Source organism: Brienomyrus brachyistius, chromosome 16 (genome assembly GCF_023856365.1).
Source record: "Brienomyrus brachyistius isolate T26 chromosome 16, BBRACH_0.4, whole genome shotgun sequence".
Lineage (NCBI taxonomy): Eukaryota > Metazoa > Chordata > Actinopteri > Osteoglossiformes > Mormyridae > Brienomyrus > Brienomyrus brachyistius.
The window spans coordinates 2,061,691-2,081,073 of record NC_064548.1 but is presented as its reverse complement, the minus strand read 5'-3'; the positions used below and the strand labels follow the sequence as shown (position 1 = coordinate 2,081,073).

At 41.2% G+C, this 19,383-nt stretch overlaps 1 protein-coding gene across 2 annotated transcripts in view; it reads left to right on the top strand.

Moving 5' to 3' along the window:
- The window catches only part of LOC125709963 (uncharacterized), a 34,772-nt gene extending 16,639 nt beyond the window's left edge, over positions 1-18,133 (top strand). Inside the window, exons 6-9 of one of the 2 annotated variants that reach the window (XM_048979057.1) lie at positions 1,137-1,184; positions 1,993-2,031; positions 14,424-14,494; positions 16,990-18,133. In XM_048979057.1, the coding sequence (XP_048835014.1) occupies positions 1,137-1,184; positions 1,993-2,031; positions 14,424-14,455 (119 nt within the window). In that variant the 3' untranslated portion in view covers positions 14,456-14,494; positions 16,990-18,133. The remainder of the gene's footprint in view (positions 1-1,136; positions 1,185-1,992; positions 2,032-14,423; positions 14,495-16,989) is intronic. The other variant, XM_048979058.1, reaches the window with a different exon arrangement.
- Positions 18,134-19,383: the final 1,250 nt, after the last annotated feature.

Here is a 19,383-nt window from a genome sequence, read left to right as displayed (position 1 = left end):
AGGAAAAGATGCATTCGTGAGGCAAAGGATGGTTGTAAGTCAGCTCTCTTTATTTGTTGTACAGATCGATCCGGGAGCCACTCTCAGATGCACAAAAGTACACACCAAGGGGAAGCTCAGCTCCCTGTTGTCTGTGTCTAACTTTTATACCCCGTTTAGGGCGTCTACTGTTCTTGTTGGTCTCTTTCCAGTTGACGTAACATATAACTATTGTTTGGACATTGCTGGCGTTAGTCCCCACACCCGTTCCCTTTTATCTTATCTTGTTATGTTGCAATTTAGCAGCGTCAGCGACCCCCTCCCTTGTTATGTCCCCGCAGGTCGAGCGTAAGCTTAATGTCACCACGACCCTGTCAATGTACCTTCTGCTTTTCTAAATTTACTTACACTACGAGGAGGGCTGGAGCCCCCCTTCTCTTCCTGCCTGTGTTCCAGTTTGTTCCCCTTTCTCAGTGTGACAAAGTTTAGCACGCAACCTAGCCCCCCTTCACAACTCTGAGCTATTAGTTAAGTTCTCCTCAAACAAGCTAGATGGGCCGAATAGCCTCCTCTCGTTTCTTATGTACTACTAGTACTACTGCTTTATTTAGCCTGACTCGAAGTTCCTGGCAAACCCTCCTTAAATTCCATGTGGAAACTAACTTGTGGAGGCTGTTTCTGCCTTGGTCCATTTGTACACACACTTGGCTGATGATGTCTCAAATGCATTAGAATATTGGATGTGTATCCAGCAACATGTCTGAGTTCGGTATAACAGAGCCGACAGACAGTGTTGGTCTTAGCTGCTCTTTCTCCAATGCTCCTGTAATTTATTGGTAAACCAATATGTTTCTGAACTGCCAATTATGACTGTTACCAGCATGAGCTGTAACTAACTTACAGCCACAGTTAGCATAATGGATAACCCTTTTTAAAAATGGTACAAAGCAGATACTTAAGTAATGGTTAACTAATTCACGATTCGTGATGATATGCATCCGTTAATGCATGATGCATCATGAATTCCTGTTGCTCACCATGAACTAATGAAGTCACTGTGACTGTATGTGACTACTTTACACTTACAATGCCTGATACAGACAGCTTGTATGCTTGTATGAGTCCCTCTAGGTCATGCTATTTACCTCTCTCTGCAGATGAAAAAAACAAGCGTCAAAACCATCATAATGGTGAAACTGGAGAAGGTAACTCAGTCTTATTGTATACAATCAAAAATCAAAAACTGGTTAACAGACAGGAAGCCGCGAGTAGTCATTAGAGGCACAATGTCACAGTGGGCCTGCGTTCATAATGGGGTACCGTAGGGTTCAATTTTAGGACCACTATTGTTCCTAATCTACATTAATGATATTGTGGGTGGTGTAGCAGATACTGATCTAGCAGCAGAGAGGCTATAACGGGATCTGGATTTAATTAGCGACTGCGCTGATACTTGGCAGATGAAATTTAACATAGATAAATGTAAGGTAATTCATGCAGGGAGCAGAAATATAAAGTACAGATATTTTATGGGTTCCACTGAAATAAAGGTAGCTGATTATGAGAAAGACCTTGGTGTTTATGTTGATGCTTCCATGTCCCACTCAGGAATGTCTTATGAGGAGAGGTTAGCTGAGCTATTTAGCCTCAAGCAAAGGAGACTAAGGGGGGGGGGGATATGATCCAGGTATATAAGTTTCTAACAGGTCTGGATGCTGTTCAGCCAAATGGCTATTTCCTTTAAATCAGAGCTAGATAAGATTTGAACAACTGAGCTATTAGTTAAGTTCTCCCCAAACGAACTTGATGGGCCGAATGACCTCCTCTCGGTTGTAAATTTCTTATGTTCTTGTGTTCATAATGTATAATATTAATTTTGATTTGCTAGTAGGTTAATTATATAAACAAATGGACTTTGGAAAAGTCATTTATATTGTACATCATGATCACTGATACCTAATACAGACAACTTGTTTGAGTGCATCCGAGTCATGCTATTTCTGTTCTTTTCAGGCAAAACTATGATCGAAAAGGAAGATCGATCCCCACAAGGTAACACAATATGATTTTATACTGGTATATTTGGCAAAAAACCTGCACTAGTTATTTTTGGTCCTCTGAAAATATACCATTGATTTTAAATATAACTTAGTGGCAGTTCAGCCCAAACTAAAAAAAAAGTTAAGTTTTAGACAGGCTTTGGTGCTATCTATGCATCATGGTTGTTCTGCTGGGAGTTGCCTAGTTTTGAAGATATCGACCGTAGAAATGTCGGCCTTCTCTTCAATATAATGGGGGTGAATGTAATTCTTTCTGTGGTGTTTAATACAAAAAATACATTAGAAAAATTCAACATTAATGTCTTTTACTAGAAATTATGACCCGGTTACTCAAAATAATCCATAGACTTTGTAGTGAGCAGTTTAATGTAGTCGCTATTTTCTTCTACACACTTGTCGTATTGCTATGCAGAAGATGCGGGCACCCTGGAAATGTATTCTGTGCAGTGATACGATTGCTGTGTGGAGTTCGGGTAGAAGAAAATAGTTGGTGCTTTAATCATCACAGAAAGAATGTCTGTCACTCTGCTCACAAAACTTCTGGCATTGAAAATGGAAATGCCTGCTTGCAGTGGGTAAGAATAATTGTCATGCTTATTTGTGGAAAATTCTATGGATATTCACACCACTTTTTATTATGGTTGACCACAGCTGCTGCTGCTATTATTATTGTTGTTGTTGTTGTTGTTATTATTATTAATAACAACAACAAACAACAACAATAATAATAATATTCAGGGGCAGCATGGTGGTGCTGTGGTTATCACTGTTACCTCACACCTCTGGGACTCGGGTTCAAGTCTCCACCTGGGTCAGATGTGTGCGGAGTTTGCATATTCTCCCCATGTCGTCGTGGGGTTTCCTCCGGGTACTCCGGTTTCCCCCCCACAGTCCAAAAACATGCTGAGGCTAATTGGAGTTACTTAATTGCCCATAGGTGTGCATGTGTGAGTGAATGGTGTGTGAACGTGCCCTGCCATGGGCTGGGCCCCCATCCTGGGTTGTTCCCTGCCTCGTGCCCATTGCTTCCGGGATAGACTCTGGACCCCCCTTGAGCCAGTAGGATAAGCGGTTTGGAAGATGGATGGATGGATAATATGATAATAATGACCTTATTGTTACTATTGTATTTAGGGATACTAAATGTTGCAAGTGCCTTAGACATGTGCACCAAGTATTTAAGGAAGGAAGATTAATTGCCGTGATTTCACAAAATATTCAGAATGATGCACGTAGTGGGATGCTGCAGTTTAAGTAATATAAGTGGTCAGTGACTGCTTTCATGATAGGAGTGGAAGAATATCGCTAGATGGCATGAAGGCCCTTTTTGGTGTGTTTTCTGTGCTGTCAGTGTTTGTGAGGCTGGTAATCTGGTACATTTTCAGCTTTCTTAAGTGTACTTTGATTTACCTTGCACTGAATTAGTTGTATATTATAGTTTTTAGTAGGGCTGCTCGATTATGGAAAAAATCATATCGATTATTTTGGTCATGATTGAAATCAAGATTATTTTACATGATTACTCATTGACTTTGGAAATATGTTGCATTTATTGAACAGAACAGTGAATTCTCCTTAAAACAGATTAAGACAGATAAAACAGATAAAGGCAAACAAGATCAACAATGTAGTGCACTTCCACAATCTTTTGAAAACAAGTAGTAAATAAAATATAAATATTGAATAAATTAGTCCAAAATAAATTTGCTCACGTATGTGCCTTAACAAACTGAAAAATTCAAAACAACATTTTACAACATTCTACATTTTAAACATAATTAACAATAAAATTCCGGTCAGTAACTCAGTCCAAGAATATTTTAAGGCTGGCACACTATCGCTCAGAACTAACAGCAAATATGTTTAACTTCAACTTTAGCTTATGTAAACATGTTTCAACATGGCCAAAATGCTGATAGGGTTACAGATCTAAACCTTAAAGGGTTTTAGCCAGAAACACCAGCCTATTCACATGATCTGGTTTCAGTGATGAACGTAAGCAGTAGACAATATTTTCGCTAGTGCTAAGGACTCGCTCTGATGAAGAACTTGTGGCTGGAATACAAAGATATTTCCTTGCCAGGTTGAAAAGACGTGGGTAGATTCTCTGAGATTCCTTCCACCACTTCAGTGGGCCTTCCTCAGCATCCAGTGTCTCTGTCTGCAGGTACGACTGTAGCTCAAAAGTTATGGCCTGGTCCTGTTGCAGAGGAGGTCCAGCAGCTTTGTCTGTGGTAACCTTGAAGAAGCTGCCCAGGCCCTTCTTCTTCTTTGGAGCAGCAGCAGCAGCATCCTCTGTAACATCAGCAGACATTGCTGCTGTCACAAGAGGGGCATTTTCCTTGGAGGGAACATATTATAAGAAAAATAAGAATTAATGTCATGGTATTAAACTTTCAAATTATTTTGTCAACACATTAATCCAGTTAACTTTTCATTATCACCATCATTATTATTATTAACATTATTATTACTACCATGGCAGTCATCACACTCTTCATCTCTGCTGTCAGTCTGTCTTCAATAGACCCCCAGTTGTCTTTATTAACATATTTAAACTTGAACCTTGGGTCCAGGGCACAGGCCATGTCGAGTAACTCTTGTGTCTCTGGGTCACTGTATTTGTCATTGAGGTAGTCTACTATGTTCTGTTTGATGCTTTTGACAAGGTCTGTGTCATCCTCCTGCACTTCCAATATTGAATTTCTGAAGAGATGGAGGGTTGGTTTATAAATACTTATGTATTTATCTCCAGAAAGTGCATCAGTGAATTCAACAAGGGGGCTAAGAGACTTATTGATGGCCTCCAGTATGTCAATATCCTGCCAAGAGAGGGTGAGATGTCTGAGTTTTCGGTCGCTAGAAAGGACCTGGGCAATGGCCTTATGCTGCTCAAGAACTCTGTCTATCATGGCCTGCCTAGATCCCCATCTGGTTGAGCATTCTGTTTTAAGGGAGTGTTCAGGTAGCTTCAGCTGTTTCTGTGCCTCTGCAAGATCCCTCTTTTTTTCCAACTATAGGAAAAGCTGCTGACAAGCTTCTTGCAGACTCCCATTGCACGATTGATCCTAGGATCCTTCATTGCATTCTCTAAAATTACAAAAAATTACTATATGACAGTTGCAACCCTCATCAAAGCAATATATATTAAGACAGATTAAGAAAGCATCAAAGAGTAGTTCAAGTGGTAATAATAATAATTATAATAATAATGGTAAAATGTTAGTGAGAGACAGTGACACAATTTTTTTTTTTTGCCATATTATTTCTAGTATTGTTGTTACTGTTGTTAAAATCACTTAATTACATACAATTAAATCACCACATTGCATATAATCTGTATGAAGGATTCCTACTCACCTATGGCCAAGTGGAGTCTGTGCCTGAAACACTGAAGCCTCATCCATCCATTTAGCTCAGCTGCCAGCTTTATGTTTGCAGTGTTGTCTGTTGTGATGCAGGTGAGCTTTTCCTCGTTTAAACCCCATGAGTTTAAAGCTTCCCTGAGTCCATGGGCTATGTTTTGCCCGGTATGGTCTTCAAGAATGAACGCAGTTTGGAGACATTTCGTATTCAAATTGAAATCGGCATCGATGAAGTGTATTGTTAAGCTTATATATATGGCTCCATTGTGCAGCTAGACCAAAGGTCTGTTGTGGTGACGAAGTACTTTGCTTTTAATACTTCATTAGCCACTTCTGAACGGCATTTTTCAAATAAAGCAGGCAGAGCAACTCTCGTAAAATGGTGTCGAGATGGCAAAGCATAACGCTTGTCCAGAGTATTTATCATTTTCCTGAATCCTTCATTCTCAACCGTGCTAATAGGGCACATGTCTTTGGCTAAAAAGTATGCAACAGCATCTGTTATTTTTTTGTGCCTTTCTGAGCTGGATGGATACGGAGTTCCACTGAAGAGCGTGTCTTTAATGGATGACTGTGTTGCGGAGGATGTTGTGGGGGTTGTTTGCTGTTCTTTCTGTTTCTTTATTAGTTGGTCATATGTCGGTCTGTGTTTAAATTTTAAATGGTTAAAAAGATTTGTGGTGTTACCAACCGGTCCCGACACAACCGCGTAGCAAATCTTGCACCTAATATGTTTTTGATCCACGTCTTGGAATCCAAACTGTTCCCAAACAACAGAATTGCTTCTACCTCTTTTGTTGATCAAAGACTTCTGTGGCTGCTCTTTTTCTGCCATCTTCACTCGCGCTGATTTTTAAATGCGATCAGATGCCACATACACAACTTCTTCGCTGACTATATAGTGAGAGAGTTCAGGCTTCTGGAAGGGCGAAAGTGCGGATGCGCGCGCGCATGCGTCATAGCGCAGGTCAAAATAACTTTAAAAAAAAAAAGTGAATAATCGTTTTTTTCGATTACACCATTTTTGTGATCGTTGACACCCGAAATCGAAATTCGATTAATTGCACAGCCCTAGTTTTTAGTCATTTTAAAGGTCATTGTACAGAGGGAGTGGTTATCCAGACATAATTTTTTTATGCTGACAAATCTTTTCCGATTTTTGAGTTTGCCCTCCATATCCGTGGAGGGTTGGTTCCAGGACCCTCCCCCCACAGATACCAAAATCCCCAGGTACTCAAGTCTTGTATAAAATGGCACAGTTTTTGCATATATCCTATGCAAGTACTCCCATATACTTTAAATCATCTCTAGGTTACCTATAGTATCTAACCATTTTATTCTGAAAACACCCACATTTGGTCATTCTCATGAACATGGGAATCCTTCAACAAAAGTGAGATGTTACAGTGAGATGCAAGCACAGGTGAAACTACCTGCTCAGCATTTCTGCCTGACGCACCTCCGACGGTGCTGCTTGGCTGGCTGCAGGGTCGTCAGCCGGGAGCCACCCTTCACAGATGATTCGCTCCTTTGATCCCAGAACATCTCAGGGTGATGGAGCAGCAAAAGGAACGTCTCCCTAATGCTCCCTGCAGCCTGCTCTAAGATCCCTTTCTCCCCCACGCCTTGTTCTTCCTTCGGAGCCAGAGCCAGAAGCTCCCTTGCTCTGCCTCATGAGCTAGTTCTTGCATTGTTCTCCTCTTCCTGTGGTCTGCGAGACCAAAGGTTTTCAGGAGCCGCTGCATGGATGTTCCAACAAAACCCCTGCACCCGACTTCCACCAGGAAAGTAAGGGCCCTCCAGCCGGCTTGAGAGCATGCAGCAGCCAGGTCTGCATACTTCTCTTTCTTCCTCTCATAGGCAGCTTCCATCTCCTCCTCCCATGGGACGGTCAGCTCCACCAGAATGACTACCTTGGCGGGTATTGAACAGAGCACTATGTCAGGGCGAAGGGGTGAACTGGTGATTTCGGCCGGAAATTTCAGCTTGCGACCTACATCCGCTGCCACTTTCCCCCCGGGGACAAGAGGGTGAACCCTGCGTTGGTGCTGCGCTGTACTACTTCCCCTTGCCTAACGAACTGGATCCATCCATGGGATGATGGGATGCTGGCATAGTTTACCTCCACCTCCGTGTCTCCAGCAGCTCAGCCAACTTGCACAGGACTTTGTTGTGCCGCCATCTATATCTGCCCTGTGCCAGTGCTGCCTTGCAGCTGCAAAGGATGTGCTTGAGGCCTAGGTTTGGGGAGCTGTAGAGGTAGAGTTCTTCTGAGCCATACCAGGTGCAAAGATTGCGGGGTCTGGGGAGTGTGTTGTAAGTGGCCCTGATGAGGAAGCTCAGCCTTGCCTGGGGTATACTCCACATACCCGACCAGGTAATGGTCCTGCTAGTCACAGCTTCGCAGGTGGACCATTTACCTTGCTGCTGTTGGCTCACTGCTATAACTTTGTAGTGATTCTCATTCATTTTGGTCACCTCAGAGATGATGAGATTTTTCCTCTCCTTCTTATTGTCTTTAGACCATCTTAGCGCTGGTGCTCCCCATCCTAATCCAGCTCTGCCAGGCTGCGTAAAGCCCACGATCTCCTGGTGTTTCAGCCTCTCTGTAGCCATTTCAACTGCTTGTGCTGCATTCCACTTTCGTCCGGTCTGGACTTGTACGTCTACATTTCGGATAGACGGGTCTGGCAAGTCTCTTAACTCGGAACAGGAGTCTCACCTTCTCCTTCTTGTAGCCCAGGCTGATTGACTGAAATGGGAGCGGTAGCATATTTTTTACAAAGAGTGCTGCATTGGAGAGGCAGCGAGGGAGGCCGACCTATTTCCTGATGTAATTGTTGGCCTTTACTTCCAGTTTCAAGACTGTCATCATGGTGATCTTGCATAGCTTCAGTGGCCACATTATGCGTTGATACAAGGTGAACTGGTAACACCAAACCTTGAATTTTCTGGGCAGGGAGCACTGATTGATCTTGTGAAGGCCGTCCATGAGTTGGGTTGTAACGGCTGAGGCCATAAGCTTGTCGGGAAGATCTGCTGTATATAGCCTTCCGAGGCTTCACACTGGTTCTTCCACTACCAGGGGAATCCTTTCGCCATCAACGGTGAAACAGATGTCATTCCTAACCCCCTTCCGGATTGAGAGGCTGCGGGACTTTGTGGGCTTGATTTTCATACAGGCTCATGCTAACAATTCCTCCAGCCTTTTTTGGAGTCTTACTGTGCATGCTGCTGTTTGGAGGAGAGTGGTGACATCATCCATGTAACTCCGTATGGGTGGGGAGTCTTTGCCCGTCCAGCCATTTGTCTCCCACCTATCAGGATAATCTCGAATGCAGAAGTAAAGAGGATGGGAGGGATGGAACACCCAATTGCTATTCCCTTCTCCAGCTGGTGCCAGGCAGTTGTGATGTCCCAGGTTGTGTAGCAAACATATAGGCTATTGATGTAGTTTTCTATCAGCTTCTGGATGCTTGATGATACATGGAAAAAGTCCAGGGTGAACGTGATGAGCTGGTGGGGAACTGAGCCGAAGGCATTTGCGAGGTCTAACCAGACAACATGCAGGTTCGACTTGCTATGCCTGGCTCTCTGGATTTGTTCCCAAATCATCGCAGCGTGTTCCACACAGCCAGGGAACCCTGGGACGCCTGCCTTCTGGCAACCAGTATCGATGTATTTGTTGACCAGGAGGAAGTTAGTCAGGTGTTTAGCCAGGATTGAGAAGAAGATTTTCCCCTCTGCATTTAGCAGAGCAATGCCTCTGAACTGGCTGAGGATTTTGGACTCCTTTTCCTTTGGGGTGAAGGTGGTAACTACTTTGCACCATGATGATGGGATAGATTCGGTCTTCCAGGCAGTCACCATAAGCCTCCACAGCAGCCTCAGGAGCCCAGGACAATTCTTGAAGACCTTGTAAGGTACTCCATTTGGACCAGGTGCCGATGCTGCTCTGTCATGTTGGATGACTTGTCTGACCTCCTTTCACTTTGGGGGAGTAGTGTCAAACTTCGTTGAGGGCTCAAGTGGACTGGATACATAGCCTGGCGATGCAAGTGGTTCTCCTCCAAGGTTGTCGTGTAACTGGTCTTTGATGTACTGTTCCAGCTCCTGCTCAGTGGACTGAAGTGTCCCGTTCTTCCTTTCCTCCAAAAAACTGCAGGCATATTTGAATGGGTCCTGAAAGAAACTTGATCTTGCCTTTTCCCTCCAGCTTTGGCATCTCTTTATCCTTTCTGCTCTCCTGAGATGAGCAAGCCTTTGTTTGATGGTATTCCACAGGTCTTTCAGGCCTTCTTTCTCATGGGGCTCAGCTATCCTCCATGATTTCCTCAGGAGCTGTTGTTCTTTAACGAGCTGTAGGATTTCCCTTTCTCGCCTTCCTGTTGTGTCGTTTTGTGACGTTTGCTGGGAAGGCTGGTGGTGCTCTCCTAATAAATGCAGAGTTGGAATCACTAGCACTGTGGTGCTCAACCTGGCTGTGAAATCTCCTTGTCTGACCTGCTGGCGCAGCGCAAGCCTGCAGCTGTTGGATTCCACCACATTTAGACTTTCCCTGGTGGATGCGCAGCCCAAATACATTATTATTTTGGACCACCCGCAGCTACATTCTCTCTGGATCCTTTGGTCCTTTGTCCTTTTCAAGTATGTCGTTACCGTGTTATTCGTCCTTTGTGGTCCATCTTCCATCCCGCCTCTTGGAGGACCTTCAGGCTGTTTTCTTATCATCCTGCTTGTAGTTAGTTTGGGTGTCCCACTAGTCCATGCTAGTTGGACGTGTGGGGAGGGTAACCAGCCCTTCCACCCCGGGTGCAATCTTTCCTGCTGTCTTCCCTGACTGCCCTCCAGTCTTTCCTGGATGCCAACTGATCTATTCTCAGTGGTCACTGTTGTACCAGAGGAGCTAGATACAAGCACAGGTGAAGCTACCTGCTCAGCATTTCTGCCTGACGCACCTCCGACGGTGCCGCTTGGCTGGCTGCAGGGTCATCAGCTGGGAGCCACGCTTCACAGATGTTTCGCTCCTTTGATCCCAGAACATCTCAGGGTGGTGGAGCAGCGAAAGGGACGTCTCCCTAACACTCCCTGCAACCTGCCCTAAGATCCCTCTCTCCCCCATGCCTTGTCCTTCCTTCGGAGCCAGAGCCAGAAGCTCCCTTGCTCGGCCTCATGAGCTAGATCTTGCATTGCTCTCCTCTTCCTGTGGTCTGTGAGACCAAAGGTTTTCAGGAGCCGCTGCATAGATGTTCCAACAAAACCCCTGCACCTGAGAGCACTTCCACTGGGAAAGTAAGGGCCTTTCAACTTTCAACTCGTTTGCATGTAGCTCGACAGTACAACTGACGTTTTATTAGTTTATTAATGTGCATTTAGCTCGATAGCGATCAATGTTTGATAGTGCACTCTAACCATTGCAGCAAGAGTTCACATCAGTAAAATGCATTTATAAATGTTTTTTTAAGCGTGTTTTTATTAATTACTATTAAGAGTTTCTTTGCATTTAGCTTGATTAGTACAACTGACATGTTTTATTGGATTATTAGTACAGTGGCACCTCAGAACTCGAACTTAATCTGTTCAGAACTCGGGTTTGAATCATAAAAAGTTCGAGTTCTGATCAACAACAACAAAATGAACAAGATAAAACAAGAAGAGCATATACTAAATACATCTAAGCACATTTATCAAAAGAGTAATTTGTAAAGTAAGAAAATAAATATATCCAAACAATGTGTAAAGTTAAAAAAAAACAAATATTTTTTTCTTTATGGCTTCCAAAACGATAAAGAATATACCTCAACACTACCCCAAGCCATGCCCCAACACTGCGCCAACACTAGACTATGCCATGCGCAGTGCATCTTAGATTTTCGAGTCTCTTGGGTGTACAGACTGCAGATCATATGAAAGTTATAGTAAATATAACATAATTTACTTATTGGTTATCTGTATCGGAATCTGCCATAACAAGGACTTCATATTGTGCATCCTTGCATTCAACATAATTTTTTAAACAAGCTAATATGCCTAAGTGATATGGCGTAAACTTTAGTATTAATAGCAGGTTGGACTGAAAGTTTAGAATGCATTGTTGATAAAATAACGCAATAACTTTTTCAGTGAAGATACTGGCTGAGCCATGGTAACTAAGGTTTCTGTATCAAGATTCAAGAAACTTTATTGTCATTCCACACATGTTTGCACATGCTGTGGAGCGAAATTAAGTACTCAGGCCACAGATAAGTGATTAGCCTTACACAGTTATAAAGATAAAAGTTAAATATAGAGGTATTGGAGTATAAAGTATGGAATATAAATTAGCAGTATGTACAGTGTCCAATAAGCTGAAGCAGACATAAAACAGGTCCACATCATTTACTATATAATGGTAATTGCTTAGTTACTGTGTTATAATGAGCATAGCACATATGAGCTTATTGCACGTGTTAAATATCACTTCAGTTGGTGGTGATAATTTATCCTTGTATTTAAGAAAAAGAAATGCATCACCCTTTAATTAAACCATTTGGTATGCCATTTGCTGTTATGTAAAGACTATTTTAGCCCTTTCTAGCCCTTGAAAATGACAACTCCAAGTTTTTTTTTTTAAATGTTGGAAAAAAACACCATCTTGCACATATATGTATGTATGTATAGATGTGTGTGTGTGTGTGTGTGTGTGTGTTTGCACCAGTAACGTAGTAAAATGACAGCTATATTGAAGAGGTGAAACGTGAAAATATGATATGATTATTGCGGTGTTGTTAAATTGAGCAGAAAATGCTCAAATAGTAGCCCTGCGATGGGCTGGCTCCCCATCCTGGGTTATTGCCTGCCTCATGCCCATTGCTTCCGGGATAGGCTCCGGACCCCCCGTGACCCAGTAGGATAAGCGGTTTGGAAAATGGATGGATGAATGGATGCTCAAATAGTACTGATACACAAACTGAAATAATTTCACCAACATTTATATTGAAGACCACAAATAAAATAAGCAGCACTATACACTTTCAACATTATATTAATGTAGCCAAAAAAAATAACAAAGGTTTTTTTTATTATTATTTTTAAAAAACTCATTTAGTATCATAATAAAACACAAAATTTCAGCATCCCAGGTAGCCCTTTGAGCTGGCTCTCCTCATGTTTTGCTAGGCCAAAAAGAATTTAACTAGTCCAAATAAAGACACTTTCTTAATGAAGAAGGTTATAGTCTAAAAAAAATAAAAACCTTATTTTACAAACACAAATAGCAGCAATCATTCATAAATTATTTAACAGTGAAGTAATAATCAACATCAATCAACATATGCAGGGCTTCAAACTGATATTTTTTTATTGGTAGCACTGGTGCTTCTCTTTGAACATTTTAGGAGTACCCCTCAAATCATTCAATGCAGCACATTCGTATTTGTTCCATTCTGTTTGTAAATGCTTTGGTAATAAATATTCAATTTATAGAAAGAACAATGTGATGTTTTATTTTAAATTGAATAACACTTAGAAAAAAAAGTTAAATGGTGTTTTTTTAAAAACAAACACCAAATAACACATTTACAAAGGTAAACAAGTATTTGGTCAGCTGCTATTGTGTCAGCACATCTCTCCCGTCATAGTTTCTGCTTCAGGTTGTTGTGCTTTACGAGTGTATCACAAGTTGCTTTCTCACCGATATTCAGGAACCAAGTTCCTGGTTCCAAGCTCCTGGTCCCTCTTGACTGGGAACTTCCATCCTAAAAATGACTATTTCACCTCTAAAACAACACACAGCCCAAAATTATGACTATTCTCAGTCTCGTTTTGATTTGTTTCCATATAAAGGAAATAAATTGGTTTAAACAATTTTCCATTTCAAGAATATGCGAATGCAAACATACAGAAAATTCATTCTTAATAGCACATACGCAAAAACTGCCAGCTCCGTTACACCACTAACAAAGTGCATTATTTTTATAAGAGAATCACTGAATATCAATAATAATAATATGAATAATAATAATGAATAATAATAATATGAATAACATCACTGAAAGAATCAGTTTACATTATTGACCAGCTGTTACCAAGTTAAACAAACAATTTTCCCCTATTCCAAGACTAAATCTGTTGCCCCTTTTGCAGATATTTTCTTTTTGCATGTCCTGCAGTTGAGGTGGCCATCTTGGATCATTTTTTCTTCTGCAGTATTATAAAAGCTAATATAGGATCACACCTTTGACCTAGTCCTCCAGACTGCTGAAAAATTTCCCGAGCACTGTTCCACCACCTTCCACCATGTTTTCAACACTAAACAAACCCATGTTGCATGCTGTGCCTGCGAAACTGCATGTGGGAGATTGTTGCTCATTTTTGTTTGTACTGCATGGTATTTAACGTAAAGTCCATGTTCCACCATGATGGCTCTGCGTAGTGGAGCCGAATAATGGCTCAGGAGTATGCTGGGAAAATTGTAAATAACCCCTGTGTGTGTTATCGTTAATACTTGTTGTGTTACCAATTGTCGTCGGTGCCCTTGCCTGTGCTTTGCATGGAACCTGTCCGGTCCTCTCGTATGTCTGACTATTTGTGTAAACTATCCTCCGTGTGTGTCCCTTACTGTCTGGCGTCAGACCTCTGTGTGTTTCCCTATTATGTGTGTTTGATGGTTGTTTAATGTGTGCATTAACTCCTTTAGAAACTTAAGAAAAGGGGGTTGGTTCCCCTTAAAAACAAGTATCCTCATTTCTCGCCATTGTCGCGCTGCATCATTCTGCCACAGTTGATTAGTTTTTCAAACCATGATAATGACATTAATGGTAATTAATGACATTAATGGTAATTCAGATTTTAAATGGTAATACTAACAGTTGGAAAATTTACCACGGTTTACTGGAAAACCAGTAACCGTTTCATCCTACATACGCATCCCATCTTGTTTGTGTTTTGAAAATGTAGAGCCATTGTTTTCATTGTGGCAGTTAAAGAATATGCCTGTTATATGAAATCAGAGTTGATCCGTGTATTGTAATGTTTTCAGATCCTGAGACTGGAAAGCAAAACTGTTCCTGAGATGGAGGAGGGACCATCGTTTGAGCCAGCCTGCTACAGGTACGGACCGCAGGTTGAGACCCCTTACATTTATTTTATGCTTTTTTTGCACATACAAGTGAGGATGAGACAGGTCAGACGATGTCCCTGAGTCAAGTGGAGTTAAGGGCCTAATCACTGCAAACCATTTTTTAAACAGTGATCTTCCAATCACGGGCACAGAGTCTTAACCCATTGAGTCACACATCACCCCTTTGTTGAAGAACATATTTCTCATGGGGAAAAAAAAGAAAAAATTTAGAAAACGCATGAAAAGTGTCACGATGCGGGTGAAGCGCTGGGAAGCGCACAGGCAGGTAAGCCGGCAAGGAACAGGCAAACTAGGGGAAAACGGGGATTTATTCGAAAGGAAACGGGACAACAGAAGGTACACAAGCACTGACATCTACTAACATCAATGACAGACACTGAACTGAGGCAAGACGGGGACTGAAATAGAGCAGACAACAGGGTACAATCAGGGAAGCACATGTGGATAATCAGGGGGGTGTGGCACACACAAGGATCGTCCGAGCTGGGCGTGACAAAAACATGTGAAATACTCATTATGAAACCAGGAACATCCCTTAAAACAAATGAGACCAGAAGTTGTTTTCTTCTGGGAGTTGTCTTTCCTTTAAACAAGGGGGATCCCCAAAATGCCCAGATGTATTGGTGCTTTTCATGAGGGATCTTCATTCAAGGGAAGACAAAAAGGGAAAGCAACATCCTTTTTTAGAGCCAAACGCAGCCCACGTTTCTGCTGATATCTTCTTAATAATGCAGAGTTATTGAAGTACTGCGGCATGGAATAAGGTACTAAATAGCGATTAATTAGACAATTTAATTGCATGTTCAGTCACATTATACTTTTGAAAATACACTGTAACTGTTCAACTCCAGGAAAACAATTTATTACTGGGCAAGTACATTAATACATTATTGGACAATTAAGGCAATATTGTTAAAATAATTGTTCACATGTGACAACATAAGAGGATAACAGGATTTTTCCTTATTTATATATCTCGTATAAATAATTTCCAAAATGTAACAATGTAAAAGTATTATTAGTAATTATAATGAGCAATACCAAGTAGGGCTGCACAATATTGGGGAAAAAATGACATTGCCATATTTATTCTTTCTGTGATATATATTGCGATATTAGGATTTTTAAAAATCTGATTAGTTCAGTAGTGTCATGCCCGGCTCGTCCGCTCCTCCTGTGTGCCACGCCCCCTAATTACCCACGTGTGATTTCCTGATCCTGCCCAGTCGTGTCTTGTTTCCTGCTGCCTTGTTCCGTGTATTTAAGTCCTGGTCTCCCCAGTTTGCTTTGTCTGTCATTGATGTTAGTTGGCGTTCCATGTCTCCTGCTTCCCGTTCCCCGATTAAACCCCCGTTTTCCCGTATCCCGCTTGTCTGCTTGCTCCTTCCGAACGATCGCCGTTCTCCGCTCGCGATCGTTGCCCTCGACCCGTGACAAGTAGCTCTATTGGTATAATTAATCATTCTAGAAAGACTGAGCTGATTTTGCCGAAATATAATGGTAATGATTACTTAATCAGTACTAAACAGAGCATGAGCATTAAACTAAGGAAGCTTATCTCATATGGGAGTTAACATGAGTGACAAAATAGCGCTGGGATCAAGAATGTTTGTGATTGGTGCTTCGTTCTATGATCGATATGTTCGTTAGCTGCAAGTGCAAAGCTGCGTGTCGGGTCCGTACCCAAAAACCGTTAAATTGACCTAAAATATTAGACAGACTTTTGTGGATTGTTTAAAAAGAACAAGAACAGTGTGACATTTATTACTTTTGCAAGAACACCAAAAGTGTTGTCCACGCCACTTAATTGAATTTGCGTAACTTGACATCACACGTCTTGAGATGTGACTATTGCACGTGCATACATCGCGATGACGATGCCGAAAAGATTTATCGTGTAGCCCTAATACCAAGCAAAGGACTTGCTTCGTTGTTAAAAGATTCTTTTGCTGATTTTATCAAGTGTTGTAAATCAGTAGCGTAAAATGAGTACTGTGTTGCCTGAGGCATTGTCCCACTGGAACTTCCTGTCGGAAACATACAGAAGTTACTGCAGTAATCTCAAAACCACCAAAAACCTGATAGGAGTAGATGAACAAATATTCAATAAACACATCATCCTGACCCCAAATAGGTTTCTACAGTAGGCTTTATTAACATGATTAAAGAGTAATAATGTGTTAATCTTAATTGTCAAATTAATCTTGCATGTTACATTAATTTTGACAGCCTCAATGTTTATATTAAAGAATTTACATTACATTGAGCAATACAAACACTGAACAGCTCAACTAGTCATGCAGCGCATCAGTATGATAACTAGCAGAGACACAAACAGAAATATTCTGGCACTGCTTATTTTAGGGACAAGACAAAAAGGTTTAGTAGGGCAAATAAGAATCCACAATTTCTAAGAAAAAAACCGCAAACAATGATCTCCATTGTTTTTGTTTTTTTTTTACAGGTGTTATCTGAAGACGACAAGCTACAGACACTGTTACTCAAGACGAGAAAATGAATTGGAAAGAATTAACCATGAAGTGTGGTCAAAAGGAAGTTGCTATATATTATTCATTAGTAAATATGGTTTGCTTAATTTTTTTTATGTACATTATTTGAGGAACAAGTCTTTTCCAGTTTCTTTCAAGCAGTCAAATTGAAGTCCAGGACCTTTTCACTTATAATGCGTGTTGGATGATCAATGATTCAGTAAATGCGTGTGTCTCTTTAGGCATAGATTTTAGGAAATTCTCCAGTTTAACCTGTGCATCACTTCATAAATCAATCACAAGTTAAATTAAAAAAATTCTATAAACAACACCAGGCACTTACTTTTTCTGCTAAGATTTTAACAGTATTTTCTTGTAAAGTTTGATGTATACTTCTGTGTCAAGTCTTTAGCGTGAGAAATGCAAGTGGCCTACATCATTTTATGCATTTATACTTGCATGTTGGCGTGTTTGTGCTGCTCAGCAATTTCATCACCAAAAAACTAGGTGATATATAGTTTTGGATGTTGCATTTATTTTCTTGCCCTCTGTAATATATTCAATTGTTGAGTCACACAACTGAAACAGAAATAAGAAAACATTTTACAAAACATCCATTTATTGAGTCATGGTTAGGTGTGTGCTGCGCCAAACTTCCCATAGACAAATTTGGAAAAGTATCAAGCCACAACAAAATCACTTTTTATGCTTTTTCCCTTCTAAAGTTATAGATAGTAGTTTTTACTTTGTTTTGCTTACTAACATTATACTTATTTGTACTTATTAGTAGTCATCTTCATGTAGCCAAGACTTTGGTGATCAGATTTTATGTTTCTGCAAGTGTTCCAAACTGCATTTTGCAATGTCTATACTTTTACGTCAAATTACATACTTAACCAAAATATGACACATTTACTTGTAAGATCCTCGTGTATGCTACACCCCCCGATTACCTACGTGTGCTTCCCTGATCTTGCCCAGCTGTGTCCACTTATTTTTGCCCAGTCTCGTCTATTTCAGTCCATGTCTTGCCTTAGACTAACATCAATGACGGACAAGGAACTATGTCCGATGTTTCCTGGTCCCCATACCTTGATTAAATCCCCGTTTTTCCCCGTACTTCATCTCCTTTCTTGCTACCTGCCCGTGTGATCACCCGAATTACCGGCGATCGTGACATTTACAATATACACGAAAATAAAGATGAGTGTAATGGAAAAACAAATGTATAGGAAAAAATGTACAACCCCAAATCAGAAAAAGTTGGGACAGGGTGGAAAATGTGAATAAAAAAATAAAGCAGTAATTCACAAATGTCCTTTAACTTTTATTTCATTGCAGACAGTATGAACACAAGATAATTCATGTTTTTTTTTGGTCAACATCATTTGATTTGTAAATAAACATCCATTCTTGCCATTCAGGCTTGCAACACATTCCAAAAAAAGTTGGGACAGTACAGCATTTACCACTTTGTACAGTTCCCCTGTCTTTTAACAACACTTAAAAGATGTTTAGGCATTGAAGAAATCAAGTAACTAAGTGTTGCAGGTGTTACTTTGTCCCATTCTTCCTGCAAACAACGTTTTAGGTGCGCAACAGTACGGGGTCTTTGTTGACGCATTTTTCGTTTCAAAATGCGCCAAACATTCTCTACATGAGACAAATCAGGGCTGCAAGCAGGCCAGTCAAGCATCCACACCCTCTTCTTAAGCAGCCATGCTTTTGTTATGCGTGCAGTATGTGGTTTGGCATTGTCTTGCTGAAATAAGCATGGGTGTCCCTGGAAAAGACGTCGTCTTGAAGGCAGCATTTGTTCCTCCAAAAATGAGATATACTTCTCAGCATTGATGGTGCCATCGCAGAAGTGCAAGTTACCTTTGCCGAAGGCACTGACACAACCCCATACCATGACAGATCCTGGCTTTTGGACTTGTATCTGGTAATGGTCTGGATGGTCCTTTTCCTCTTTGGTCCGCAGCACATGGCATCCATTTCTTCCAAAAAAGATGTGAAACCCCAATTCGTCTGACCACAATACACGTTTCCACTGCACAATGGACCATCCCAGATGCCTCCGAGCCCAGATAAGTCGACGGCGCTTCTGGACACTATTTATGTAGGGCTTTCTTTTGGCACAGTACAGTTTTAGCCGGCGTTTCCTAATGTAACTACGTACTGTAATGCTTGAGAGTGACTGCCTGAAGTAGTCTTGAACCCATGCAGTTATATCATTTATTGATGAATGACAGTTTTTAATGCAGTGCTGTCTGAGGGCTCGGAGATCACGGCCATTCAGTTTAGGCTTGCGCCTTGGCCTTTGTGCACGGTGATTTCTCCAGATTCCCTGATTCTTTTCACTATGTTAT